The sequence below is a fragment of the Cervus canadensis genome, chromosome 6 (assembly GCF_019320065.1).
Source record: "Cervus canadensis isolate Bull #8, Minnesota chromosome 6, ASM1932006v1, whole genome shotgun sequence".
In the NCBI taxonomy this organism is placed as follows: Eukaryota; Metazoa; Chordata; class Mammalia; order Artiodactyla; family Cervidae; genus Cervus; species Cervus canadensis.
Genome location: NC_057391.1, coordinates 77,119,072 through 77,132,862, shown reverse-complemented (window position 1 = coordinate 77,132,862; position 13,791 = coordinate 77,119,072). Strand labels below are relative to the sequence as shown.

The following is a 13,791-nucleotide window of genomic DNA, read 5'->3' as shown; positions in this document are numbered from 1 at the left end:
AAAAGATGAAAAAGTAGAGGAGGAAAGATAAGAAGATTGGAAGGCCAATAAAGAAAGCCTAAGACCTAAATAATAAAGGCTCTAGAGAGAGAAAATAGAGAAATATGGGGAAGAAAGTAACAGTGAAATACTTCAAGAAAGTTCCCTGTAACTGAAGAACATGAGTGTTCAGATTTGAGAGGACTCACAAAGTCTTCACCCAAGGCACATCCCTCTGATATTTCAGAACACTGGGGATTAAGAAGCAACTCAAAATTTCTTGAAAGAAAAAGACACATCACATACAGAGCATCAGGAAGCAAAATGGCTCCAGGTTCCTGAACTGCAATGTTGGAAGCAAGAAACTGATGCATGATGCCTTCAAGATGATGAAGGAAAATCTCATCATTTTTATGCCAAGTATGGGGATAGAACATAGAACTTTTATAACAAAGAAAGTGTACCTTCCATGCATTCTTTCTAAGGAGCTGTTGGAGAATGCCTATCACTAAAGTAAGAGAAGAAGGCAGCAGAAAGAGAAAGCAGGGTATAGGACACAGGACCCCGATGAAGGGAAACCCCCGAGGACTGTGAAAGGAGACCCCAGGAGAGGAGCTGTGCATGAGACACAGAGGGGGGCAGTTTGGATCCCAAAGTGTGACTTAGGACTGTCATCTCCAACTCGCCTACTGCTGGTGCTCCGTCAGTTTAACCTGAGGAATGACTACCTAGGGAGCCTCGTCGGGATTCTTATCCATACTTGGCTGTCTTGCTCATGTGCTCATGAAACTCTGTTGCCTGGATAGACAAAAATGTTTTCTTTGACCAACCCCAAGAACCTGAGGTAGGCCCAAGTGAATTTAGAAACGGAATATAGAGGGAGCCCACCCCCCACAAACATATTTCTGATGGATAGCCAATGTCTGCATCTCTCCCCACAATTGCCTGCAGTCAGCTGTCCCCACCATGGCCACCTACCCAGTTTTTCTAGCCCTCGTATATGATCTTGCTTACTGACTTTCTCAGGAAGGGCTCTTCTTGTCAGTTCTCTGGGACCATGGCCAGACACCGTTTAGCTTATTTCCTTGAGAGCTTTCGTCTAGCAAAGGCAATATTTTTTACTGTATTGTGGATCAAATTGTGTCTCCCTAAAAATGACATGTTGAAGTTCTAACCTGTGGGTGTGACCTTATTTGGAAATAGTCTTTGTTTTTTCTTTTTCTTCTGGCCATGTAACGTGGCTTATAGGATCTTAGTTCCCCAGCCAGGATTGAACAGGCATTCTGTAGCAAAAGTACAGGGTGTCTTAACCACTGGACCTCCAGGGAATTCCCAGAAATAGGGTCTCTGTAATCAAGTGAAGATGAGGTCCTGTGGTATGAGAACTGGCCCTTATCCAGTGCTTGGTGTCTTTATAAGAAGAGAGAATTTTGGATAGAGAGACACAGCAATGGGCATGCCATGTGAGGACCAGAGACAGACACAGAGGGCAGATGGCCAGTAGAGAGACTGGAGTTATGCTGCCCTAAGCTGGGGAACACAGAATTGCTGGCAGCCGCCAGGAGCCTGAAGAGGCAAAGGGGGGTTCTTCCCTACAGCCTTTGGAGGTAGCATGGCCATTGCCAGCACCTTGATTTTGGACCAGAAGTCTTGCTTCAGATCGGAGATTCAGTAGATTTCTGTTGTTTTAAGCTGCCATATTTGTGTTAATTTGACAGCAGCCCCAGGAAACTAGTACATCTAGCTACATTTGTGCTCATCACTCACTTTTTCAAAACTAAATTACATCTTAATTCACAAATGTATACATAGCGGGTAAGATAACAGGGACAAATAATTGAAGTCACAGCAAGGAGATGAAACCAGTCAGTCCTAAAAGAGGTCAGTTCTGAATATTCATTGGAAGGACTGATGCTGAAGCTGAAGCTCCAATACTTTGGCCACCTGATGAGAAGAGCCAACTCTGGAAAAGATCCTGATGCCTTGAAAGATTGAGGGCAGGAGGAGAAGGGGACGACAGAGGATGCGATGGTTGGATGGCATCTCCAACTCAATGGCCATGAGTTTGAGCAAACTCCAAGAGATAGTGTAGGTTGGGGAAGCCTGGTGTGCTGCAGTCCATGGGATTGCAAAGAATCAGACACGGCTTAGTGACTGAACAACAGCAATAGAAGTCAAGATTGTGAGATATCTGGAGAGAGGGGAAGGGATGTGATGGAGAGGAACGAGTGGAGCTTCTAAGGGACTGGATGGAGTCAGATGGGTTTTCATCTTATTCTTTAAATCCTATGTGTTTTATACACTCTTTCATGTGTATATATATTTGACAGCTTTTTAAAAAAAAAAAAAACAACCAAAAACTAAACCAAGTAAAACACAGCACTCAAAACAGAATGGACCTATTGTTTAATCTGGGAGAGATGATGTTGAATCATTTGGGCCAAATGAAAGCTTGGGGATGTGGGAACCTTGGCGCCAAGGTGAACATTTAGTGAATCAAAGTCCCTTGTGCTAATGGAGATGAATAATTAATTAGAAATCTCAAAATGATAAATCATCAACCAAAGCTCAATTTCCCATTAGGACATATGGGAAAGTCTCCTCAGTTATGCCAAGTTTTGAGAGCCTGGCCTCCAGCTAAGTGATACTTGGTCAGACTCACAGTGTCCTTTGTGGCCACCCCTGCCTGACTCATTCATTTCTCTCTCTCTTGTTCTAGCAGGGGATGGACTTGAGATCCTTGCTGGTGGTCTGTGTTAGAGAACATCAAATCCCATAGAAAGTCATTTACTCTCTCTGAATTCATGGAGGATCAACATTCATTTTGGTGCGAATTTGCCTTTATTCCTCTCTAACCCTTGCAATATTTTCTAACAGAGGCAGCTGGTCTTAGGCTCAGAACTTTGACTAGTGCAGGATCTGCTGAAACTTACTAACATTAATTTTTGTTCTCATTTTATTTATTTGCACAGGTTACCTGATACTAGGAGAATATTTGTTTTTTTCCACTTAAAATCATGATACAAAATTTTTTCTTTTTGTAATTTTTTAAAAGTCAGATTAATGAGAAATACTAAGTAAATGGTATATAGGCGGTGGCCTATCTGGAAATAGTGTCCTTGGTTTACTGAGGCTTGGAAAACTGTGATTATCTTACTGCTGATGGTAGAACATGAGCCTTCAGTTGAAGCACATGTCGTCTTGAGCTGATCCTCAGTTTTGTCACATGTCTTTGCATACATCATGCAGGGGGCGCTTAAGGACAACATCTCCAGCTTATCTATCCTTGTGTTACCCCAACCCGCCTGACAGCAGCAGGATGCATTCATCACCATTAACCCTGGCTGAAGTATTCCCCCTTTCTCCAGTCTTGTTGTCTTGCCTGGTACCCACCCAGCTCCCCTTAGTGCTTCATGGTTGGATAATGTAGGAGGGATGTCCCTCCAACCCTGGCAGCAACAGGATGGGGAAGAGGATAGTCTGAGAAGATGCACAGGGACTACTTCAGTGAAATAAGGGACCAGTGAGGGGTTGGTTCTTTCTGAGAGCATGGTCCTCTGCTTCGTTCCTGGAGGGGAAGAAGCATATAGGGGACTTCCCTGGTGGTCCAGTGGTTAAGACTTTGCTCTCTCAGTGCAGGGGGTTGGAGGTCGATCTGTGGTCAGAAAACTAGATTCTACATGCTGCAACTAAGATTCTGCATGCCATACCTAAGACCCAGTGTGCAGAAACTAGGACCTGTGCAGCAAAAAAAAAAAAAAAAATCTTAAAAAAATAGCATATAGTGTTAAATTATGTGGCACTGGTTTTGGGTGCTGAAGGAATACTTCATGAAAAAGGAGAACAGTGAAGACTAGTTGATTAATGACAGCGTTAGGGATCAGGTGGAAATTGAGCTAAGCCATAAAGATGTATAGGATTTCTTCCTGTCCTCTTGATGGCACAACACGTGAAGAGAGATCCGGCCTTGGAACACCTCTCCATCCCTCACTCACTGTGGGCAGCTGACTTAACCTCCCTGTGTCTGTTTCAGCACGGGTGAAATAGGGAAAATAATTATGCTTACTTCATAGGATTGGTTTAAGGATTAACTAAGGTGATGGCAAGCTCTTTACATACATCATGTAAAGAGCATAACTCCACTATAGGCTTGTATCTTGGAGATATTTTGGATTTGGTTCCAGACCACCACAGTGAAGTATCACAATAAAGCAAGTCACGTGAATTTTTTGGTTTCCCAGTGCATATAAAAGTTATGTTTACACTGTGTTGTAGCCTGTTGAGTGTAGTCTATTATGTCCACAAAACAATATACATACCTTAATTAAAAATACTTTCTTGATAAATGCTAGCCATTATCTGAAGCTTCAGTGAGTCATGATCTTTTTGCTGGTGGAGGGTCTTGCCTCAGTGTTCATGGCTGCTGACTGATCAGGGTGGCTGTACCATTTCTTAAAATAAGACAGTGATGTTTACAGAATTGATTGACTTTTTTTTGACAAATGATTTCTCTGTAGCATGCAATGTTGTTTGATAGTTTTTTACCCACAGTAGAGTGAAATTGGAGTCAATCCTCTCAAACCCTGCAGCTTCTTTATCAACTAAGTTTTATGTAATATTCTACCTTTGTTATTTCAACAGTCTTCACCAGGAATAGATTCCATTTCAAGAAACCACTTTTCCATTAAGAAGCAATTCCTCATTTGTTAAAGTTTTATTATGAGGCGGCAGCAATTCAGTCATGTCTCCAGATACTACTTCTAATTCGTGTTATTTCTCTTTCCATCACATCTGCAGAGACTTCCTCCACTGAAGTCTTGAACCCTTCAAAGTCATCTGTGAGGGTCAGAACCAACTTCTAAATTCCTGTTAATGTTGATATTTTGAACATCACTAGTGTTCTTAATGGCATGGAGAATGTTGACTCCTCTCCAGAAGTTTTTTAATTGGCCTTGCACAGATTCATCAGATACATCACTGTGGGAGCTATAGTCTTAAGAAATGTATTTCTTAAATAATTTTAAGATTTGAAAGGCAAAGTTGCTCCGTGATCCATGGGGTACAGAATGGATGTTGTGTGAGCAGTTGTGAAAGCAACAAGAATCTCATTGTACATCTCCATCAGAGCTCTTGGATGGTCACATGTATTGTCAGTGAGCAGTAATATTTTGAAAGAAATCTTTCTGAGCAGTAGGTCTCAACAGTGAGCTTAAAATAATCAGTAAACCATGTTGTAAACAGAGGTGCTGTCATCCAGGCTTGCCTGGTACCCATCTAGGTAAATTTTGTATGACTCTTAAGGTCCCTAGGATTTTTGGAATGGCAAATGAGCACTGGCTTCAACGTAAAGTCATCCACTTCATTAGCCCCTAAGAGAATCAGCCTGTCCTTTGAAGCTTTGAGATCAGGCATTGACTTTTCTTCTCTAGCTATGGAAGTCCTAGGTAGCAGCTTCTAATATAAAGCTGTTTCCTCTACATTGAAAATCTGCTGTTTAGTGGAGTGACCTGCCTTAATGATCTTAGCTAGATCTTCTGGAAAACTTGCTGTAGCTTCTACATTAGCAGTTGCTGCTTTACCTTGCACTTTTATGTTATGGAGATGGCTTCTTTCCTTAAACCTCTTGAAACAACTTCTACTAGCTTCACACTTTTCTTCTGCAGCTTCCTCACCTCTCTCAGCCTTCAGAGAATTGAAGAGAGTTAGGGCCTTGCTCTGGATTAGGCTTTGGCTTAAGGGAGTGTTGTGGCTGGTTTGATTTTTCTATCTGGATCTCAAACTTTCTCCATATCATCGATAAGCCTGTTTGCTTTCTTATCATTCATGTATTCACTGGGGTAACACTTTTAATTTCCTTCAAGACTTTTTTCCTTCGTATTTGCCATTTGAACAGCTGATGCAAGAGGCCTGGCTCTTGGCCTGTCTTGGCTTTTGACATGCCTTCCTCACTAAGCTTAATCATTTCTAGCTTTTGATTTAAAGTGAGAGAGTTTCACCTGAATACCTAGAGGCCATAGTAGGGTTAATAAATGGCCGAATTTCAATAATGTTGTGTCTCAAGGAATAAGGAGGCCTGAGGAGAGGGAGAGAGATGGGAGAGAGCTGATGGAGCAGTCAGAACACACACAACACACCACATTTACCAATTAAGTTTGCCATCTTTTGTGGGTATGGTTCATGGTTCCCCAAAACAATTACAACAGTAAGAACAAATGTCACTGATCACAGATCACCATTACAAGCATAATAATAATGAAAAAGTTTGAAATATTGCAAGAATTATCACAGAGACATGAAGTGAGCAAATTCTGTTGGAAAAATGCCACCTGTAGACTTTGTCAATGCAGGGTTGTCACAAACTTTTCTTTGCAGTATCCATGAAGCACAATAAGGCAAAGTACGATGAAATGAGCTATGTCTGTATATAATAAGTGATCAATAATGGTTAGCTGTCATTATTATTTAATCAACCATTTGATTTAGTCACTCAGTCATGTCCAACTCTTTGCGACCCATGGTCCGTAGCCCACCAATCTCCTCTGTCCATGGAATTCTCCAGGCAAGAACACTAGAGTGGGTTGCCATTTCCTTCATTCCCCTTCTCCAGGGGATCTTCCCGACCTAGGGATCGAACCTGGATCTTGCATGTTATAGGCAGATTCTTTACTGTTTCAGCCACCAGAGAAGCCCATGTATTTATACAGTAAAGATGTATTGCATGGTTATTATGTGTCAGGGCCTGCCAGGCTTTCCAATAGAGTTCTCAGTACTTTGAACTCAGAGTCCCATGGTTTCCACATACATATGAGACCCTTAATCATAATAGTGGTAATGATAGCTGTAATATCCTGCGTGCCTATTTGTTTATGTGTCAGGCACTCTGGTGGGTGCCTTATCACTGTATTGCCTTTAATCTTTATCCCCATTTTATAGAATCAGGAATAATGATGCAGAGTTTATGAAACTTAACAAGCGTTGCATGGAAAATGTCAAGCCTGGAATTTAGATTGCCTGTTTTTGTTTTTGTTTTTTTCTATTCTCACTGACTCTTGTTACTGTCACCCTAACCCATTATGTCCCAGACTGAACTTGGCTTCCTCAAATGGGTTTGTCTTTCGACTTCTCAGTTAGGGGTACTGCCATTCTACTTGTCATCCATATCTGAAAGACAAGAGATGTCTTCCTTCTGTGTCAAGCCCCTATATCTGATTAATCACTAGGATTTGAGTTCAATGCATCTTTTTCTTTCTCTTCCTCTGCCTGGCCAGACTCCTCTTGACTTGTATATATTAGTTTTCAGCATTTGTTCTACCACACCCCCCACAAGAGGGGGGTTTATATGATACGCTTTCATGGAATTCACCAGATTTTGATAAAACATCCTTAAGTTTTCCAAGAAGTAAAAACACAGTAGTTTGTTACTGCTGCATCTGTGTTTGTCAGCAGTAGACGCTTGGAATGGCCTCATAGCAGTGGTGTAGATAAGTAAGCTGCTATGAATATAACCTTTCTCTCATACCTAGGAAAACATGTTTGGAGGAAACTATGCTCCACTCTGTTTTAAAAAGTAAAGCTTTCCCTTTTAGCAAACAGTGCTGGGAAAATTGGATATTCACATGCAAAAGACTGGCACTGGACCCCTATCTCATATGAATACAGAAATTAACTAAGAATGGATTAACAACCTAAATATGAGAGCTGAAACCGTAACACTCTTAGAAGAAAACATAGGGGCAAACCTTCATGAACTTGGATCTGGCAGTTCTTTGGTATTACATCAAAAGTAGAAACAACAAAAGGAAAAATAGGTGAAGTGGACTTCATCTAAATTAAAAACTTTTGTACATCAAAGACCATTATCAAGAAAGTAAAACACCTATAGAAAGGGAAAAATATTTGCAAATCATGTGTTTGATAAGGGTCTAGTATCCAGGATATATAAAGAACTCATAACTCAGCAACAGAATGACAGACATTTCTCCTTAGGAGACGTACACATGGCCAATAAGCATGAGAAAAGATGTTCGGTGTCATTAGTCATTAGGGAAATGCAAATCAAAACCTCAGTGAGATACCAGTTTACATCTAGTAGGATGACAATAATAAGAAGAAAAAGGAAAAGGAAAATAGCAAGTATCATGAGAATGCAGAGAAATTGGAACCCTCATACATTGCTAATGGGAATGTAAAATGGTTCAGCTGCTGTGGAAAATAATTTGGTGCTTCCTCAGAAAGTCCAACAGAGAATTACCATATATCCTAATAATTCCACTCCTAGGTATACACCCCCCAAAATTGAAAATAGGCACTCAAACAAGTATATGTGCACATATGTTTATAGCAGCAGATTCACAATAATCAATAGATGGAAAGAGCCCAAATGTCTATCAGTGGACAAAAGGAGAAACAAATTATGGTGTATATATATATGATGGAATACTATTCAGTCACTAAAAAGGAATAAAGTACTGGTATGAGCTTCAATGTGGGTGAACCTTGGAAACATTAGAAAGCAAGTTGGTGGTTGCCAGAAGCTAGGAAGAGGGGAGAACGGGGATGATGTGTGATGATAATGTTCACTTGCTAAGTTGTGTCCAACTCTTTGTGGCCTCATGGACTGCAGCACGCCAGGCTTCCCTGTCCTTCAGTATCTCCTGGAGTTTGCTCAAACTCATGACCATTAAGTCAGTGATGCCATCCAACCATCTCATCCTCTGCTGCTCCCTTCTCCTCCTGCCTTCACTTTTTCCCAGCCTCAGGGTCTTTTCCAATGAGTTGGCTCTTCGCATCAGGTGGCCAAAGTGTTGGAGCTTCAGCTTCAGCATCAGTCCTTCCAGTGAATATTCAGGGTTGATTTCCTTTAAGATTGACTGATTTGATCTCCTTGCTGTCCAAGGGACTCTCAAGAGTCTTTTTCAGCCCCACAGTTCAAAAGCATCACTTCTTCAGCACTCAGCCTTCTTTATGGTCCAACTCTTTACATCCATACATGACTACTGGAAAAACCATAGCTTGGACCATACGGACTTTGTTGGCAAAGTGGTGTCACTTTTTAATACACTGTCTAGGTTTGTCATATCTTTTCTTTCAAGGAGCAAGCATCTTTTAATTTCACAGCTACAGTCACCGTCTGCAGTGATTTTGGAGCCCAAGAAAATAAAGTCTGTCACTGTTTCCAGTTTTTCTCCATTTATTTGCCATGAAGTAATGGGACCAGATGCCATGATCTTAGTTTTTTGAATGCTGAGTTTCAAGCCAGCTTTTTCACTCTCCTTTTTCACCCTCATCAAGAGGCTCTTTAGTGCCTCTTTGCTTTCTGCCATTAGAGTGGTATCATCTGCATATCTGAGGTTCTTGATCTTTCTCCCAGCAATCTTGATTCCAGCTTGTGCTTCATCCAGCCTGGCATTTCACATGATGTATATGTGCATATACTCTGCATATAATAGCTGTTTAATGGATATGGGGTTTCCTTTTGGGGGTGTTGAAAATGTTTTGGTACTAGACAGAGGTGGTGGTTGTATAGCATTGCAAGTGTACTAAATGCGGCTGGACTGTTCAATTCAAAATGGTTAATTTTCTGTTATATGGATTTCATCTCAGTTTTAAAACACTACCAAAAAACAGCTTTCACAAACTTTGTTGCTTTGATTGTTAATAGTAATACATATTTGGTAGATACCAGTATTTCAGGACACTATTCTTGAGAACCATTGACTGCAACCATCTGCTAGAATTACTGACTGCCAGGATTTATAACCTTTCTCCTTTGCTGTGGGCAGGACCCCTAGGCCAGAGATTTCTAACTTCCATGCTTTCAGGAGCCCAACTTGTTAGAACAGATGTTTGAGGTCATCTGGCTGTAAGGCAGCAGGGAGTCATGGAGATTGGGTGGAACTGGGCTGGACGGGCACTGTCTAAAGGCATTCCAGTTTACACAAATTGCCCTGGGCTGCCTCTTGCCTGTTTGCATCTTTTGGCTATCCCTCTTAAGCCATCCAGTGACTGATATATTTAGAAAATCATCTTCAGTAGGCCATTCCGTTTCTAAAAGTCAGTCTCCTGTCATAGCATCTAAACTTCTCTGCCTTCCCGTTCCAGCATAGGCTCCGAGAAAGCTCAGCTGAACTCATGAAGCATTGTGAAACCATAACCCTCCTCCCACTGCCCCCCATCCCAGCCACCTGTCCAATCCTGTCACTCCATTGGATCTGTAAGGGGAAGGGCTCTCCCCGCGTCTTCTATTTAAAAGTGGCTCAGAGAAATGCTTAGCAACCAGTTACCACCACTGCAGAGGGCATGGTAGCTTCTGTAGTGCTGCTTCCCCAGCAGCCTGAGTGCTTATTAGTCTGTTATCTCTCTACCTGCAGAGAAGGGGAGAGAGGCACAGAAGAATCTGGGAAGATTTTTGTGATTAGATGAGATGTAGAAAGTTATTTGTTGTTTGTTTTAATCTCCCAAGCATTTCAAGACTTGGACCCATTCAGAATGCTGGAAGCTTGGAGTGGGGTGGGGGTGTGTCAGGGGTCAGGGGAGCAGGGGAGAGGGTGTGGAGGAAGGAACTTAGTCCATTAGATCCAGGGAGCGGCTATCTTCTTTTGTGCTTCTAGCCCTCTAGCTGCTTGTCATCCCTCTTTGGGGCTTCCCTGGTGGCTCAGTGGTAAAGAATGCACCTGCCAAGTGGAAGACGTAGGTTCGATCCCTGGGTCAGAAAGAATCCCTGGGTCAGAAAGAATCCCTAACCTGGGAAATTACATGGACAGAGGAGACTAGGTGGGCTACAGTCCATGGGGTCGCAGAGAATTGGACGAGATTTGGCAACTAAACAACAACAATCGACTGAAGCAACTTAGCAGCAGCAGCAACAACAATCTCTCTTTACTGCTGATTTTCTGGGAAGCACACAGGACATAGAAAACTTTGGCCCACATCCTTTTGTTGTGTAACAATTCAGTGGACATGTGCCGGGTGCGGTTTAGGGGGCAGGAAAAGAAAAGTACAGTTGTATGACTTGAGGGATTGCTTTCAGCTCTTGTCCTAAAACCCACCCCCTTCTCCTGCTCTTCCCGTTTAGACTTGAACGGCAGAGAGAATCCTCCCTCCTTCTCTGAAATCCTGCTCACAGAGCTCTGAACTCCAGGTGGTTCAGCATCTGGGCCTCAGAGGGGTGCCAACCCAGGGGCCCTGGGAACCGTCCCAGCTGTGGGAATGGAGGCTCGGCTTCCTCACGTCCCAGGAGCTCAGATTAAGGGGAAACTCTGTGCCCCAAAGACATGCTTTCGTAAGACTTTAAATAAAGTCACTTGCAGAGGCTCATGGAAACTGTTCAGACACTGTCTGAAAACCTCAGAAGTCCAACAGGCACCTCCACTCTTGGTGGTTTGAGAGTGGTGAAAGCCCAGGAGTGCCCTGAAAGAGACAGGAAGCCTGGGGAGCTTCTCCTCAGGAGAGTCGGCTGTGACCCCCTGCTCTTCTGTCCTGGGGTGTGAGGGGGCCCTACGGTGTCACGGTAACAGAGGAGGCTCTTGGGTCAGGCTGCCAGGGTTTCAGCCCTGGCTTATTAGCTGAGTGACCTTGGAAAATTTATTTAGTAGCACTGCAGTTTCCTCGTCTGTAGAGCAGCCGTGGCAATAGTATCTACCTCATAAGGTGGTTGTGAGCGTTGAGATCATGCCTGCAGTATATCTGGCACCAGAATGAGTACATCCGAGGTGTTTAAGGATGGTGGCTCCACCATCCACCCACGGTAGCCACACAATGGAGTCTGCAGGAGAGGCCCAGAGGATGGCAGGAGGGCTCTGTTTTGCGTGGTTTCCTGTGATTAATGCAGACTCTCTGGTTTTTTTCTGTGTTCCTTTCCTTGTCCAGTACTGATCCTCCAGAAGGTGGAGAATGGAGACCTGAGCAACAAGGTTCTGAAGATCACTGATTTCGGCCTGGCTCGGGAATGGCACCGAACCACCAAGATGAGTGCGGCTGGGACGTATGCCTGGATGGCCCCTGAAGTCATTCGTGCCTCCATGTTTTCCAAAGGCAGCGACGTGTGGAGGTAAGGTCCAGAGGTGAACAGTCAGCATTCCCCAGATGTATTTTCACTGCACAGATGCCTCAGGACTTGGAGCATTGGTGTAGAATCCCAGGCACCCCCAAGAGGTCTGGGTGACCTCTTCAGAGCAATTTATACTAAATTCCACACTGCTGAATGACAGTTTCTGATGCCTCATCAACCAGAAGTCCCTGCAGTGCTGTGGCTGGTACCTCTGTGTAGGCTCCTCTGTGTTGGTGACTGACCCCTAAGAAAGACCAGGAGATTCTAGGGGCCGTGTGTACTAACCTACAGGATGGTGGGGGACCCAGTCCCTCCCGTAGACCTTCCCCACAGTCACCCTGGTTTCCTTAGCATCAGTGGCTGTTACTGATGAACTTGTTCTCACTGTAAGCTCTTCAGCGGATAAGTATTGTTTGTGCTGTCTCTTTTTTCTGGGTGAGCTGGAAATTATCCTTTCCAGTTACCCAGCTAAGCTTTTAGTTAAGGATCTGTCTTGTCTGTTGAGCATTGATAAAGAAATGGGAAGATAGGTCTCAAGCATGTACCCAGAACTGCAGAGTCAAAGATTAGACCAACCATCCCTCTAGTTAATGTCAGCCCAAAAAGTCACAAGGACATGGATCTAAAAATCTTGTTCCCACTAATGGGAGAATGAGCATCTACAGAGTCTAAGTATCCTCATGGCTGTGAGACAGTAGCATCATCTTGGTATATAAAAGAAAAGACTTTAGATCATCTTTATATCTATAAATCCTTTAAAGGACTTATAGATGACCATTATATTTTGTCTATGAAGTTGTTACTTCTCACTGTGTTGTAAAGTGAGCTTGTGTGTGTGTATTTTAAATAACAGTATTGAGATATTATTCATATACCATAAGGTGTACCTTTTAAAATATATGTCAATGGTTTTTTTTTGTGAATTTACGTTGTTTTACACTAATCATCATTGTTATTAGTTTCCTAAAGCTGCTGTAACAAATTACTACAAATCTGGTGGCTTAAAACAATAGAAATTTTTGGTCCAAAGGCCAGAAGTCTGAAATCGGTATCAGTAGACTCATACTCTCTCCAGAGACTCTAGGGCAGATTCTGTTCCAAATAAGGATTCTGGGTATTAGGACTTGGATGTACCTTTTCAGAGCTACCATTCAACCCATGACAAACAGAATACTTTTTATCACTCAAAAAAGCCCTCAATACCTATTAGCAGTCATTCCCCAATATCTCCTATCTCTACCCTTACTTCCTGGAAACCAATAATTCACTTTTTGTCTCGATGGATTTGCCTATTTTGGACATTTTGTATAAATGGAATCATTTTATGGTCTTCCGTGTCTGGCTTCCTTCATTTGCATGTTTTCAGGATTCATATATGTTGTAGCATGTGTCACAACTTCATTTTTTTAATAGTTGAATAATATCCCATTGTATGGATGCACCACAATTTGTTTATTCATTCATTAGTTGGACATTTGGGTTGTTTCACTTTTTGTCTAATGTAAATAATGCTGCTATGTACATTTGTGTATAAGTTTTTGTGTGAACTTATGTTTTCAGTTCTCTTGGGTATATATCTCAGAATGAAATTTTCTGAGTCGTATGGTAATTCTTTATTTAACTTTTTCCGGAGCTGCCAAACAATTTTTTTTTTGGCTTACTGTTAGCAACATATGAGTGTTCCAATTTCTCCATATCATCTCAACACTGGTTATTTTTTATTGTGCCCATTTTAGTTGATGTAAAGTGGTATCTCATTGTGG

The 13,791-nt window shown here is 42.3% G+C and overlaps 1 protein-coding gene across 2 annotated transcripts in view; it reads left to right on the top strand.

Moving 5' to 3' along the window:
- Positions 1–13,791, top strand: part of MAP3K9 (mitogen-activated protein kinase kinase kinase 9) — an 83,201-nt gene that overhangs the window by 34,281 nt on the left and 35,129 nt on the right. For both annotated transcript variants that reach the window (XM_043472428.1, XM_043472426.1), the window contains exon 3: positions 11,848–12,028. In XM_043472428.1, coding sequence (XP_043328363.1) covers positions 11,848–12,028 — 181 coding nt within the window. The remainder of the gene's footprint in view (positions 1–11,847; positions 12,029–13,791) is intronic.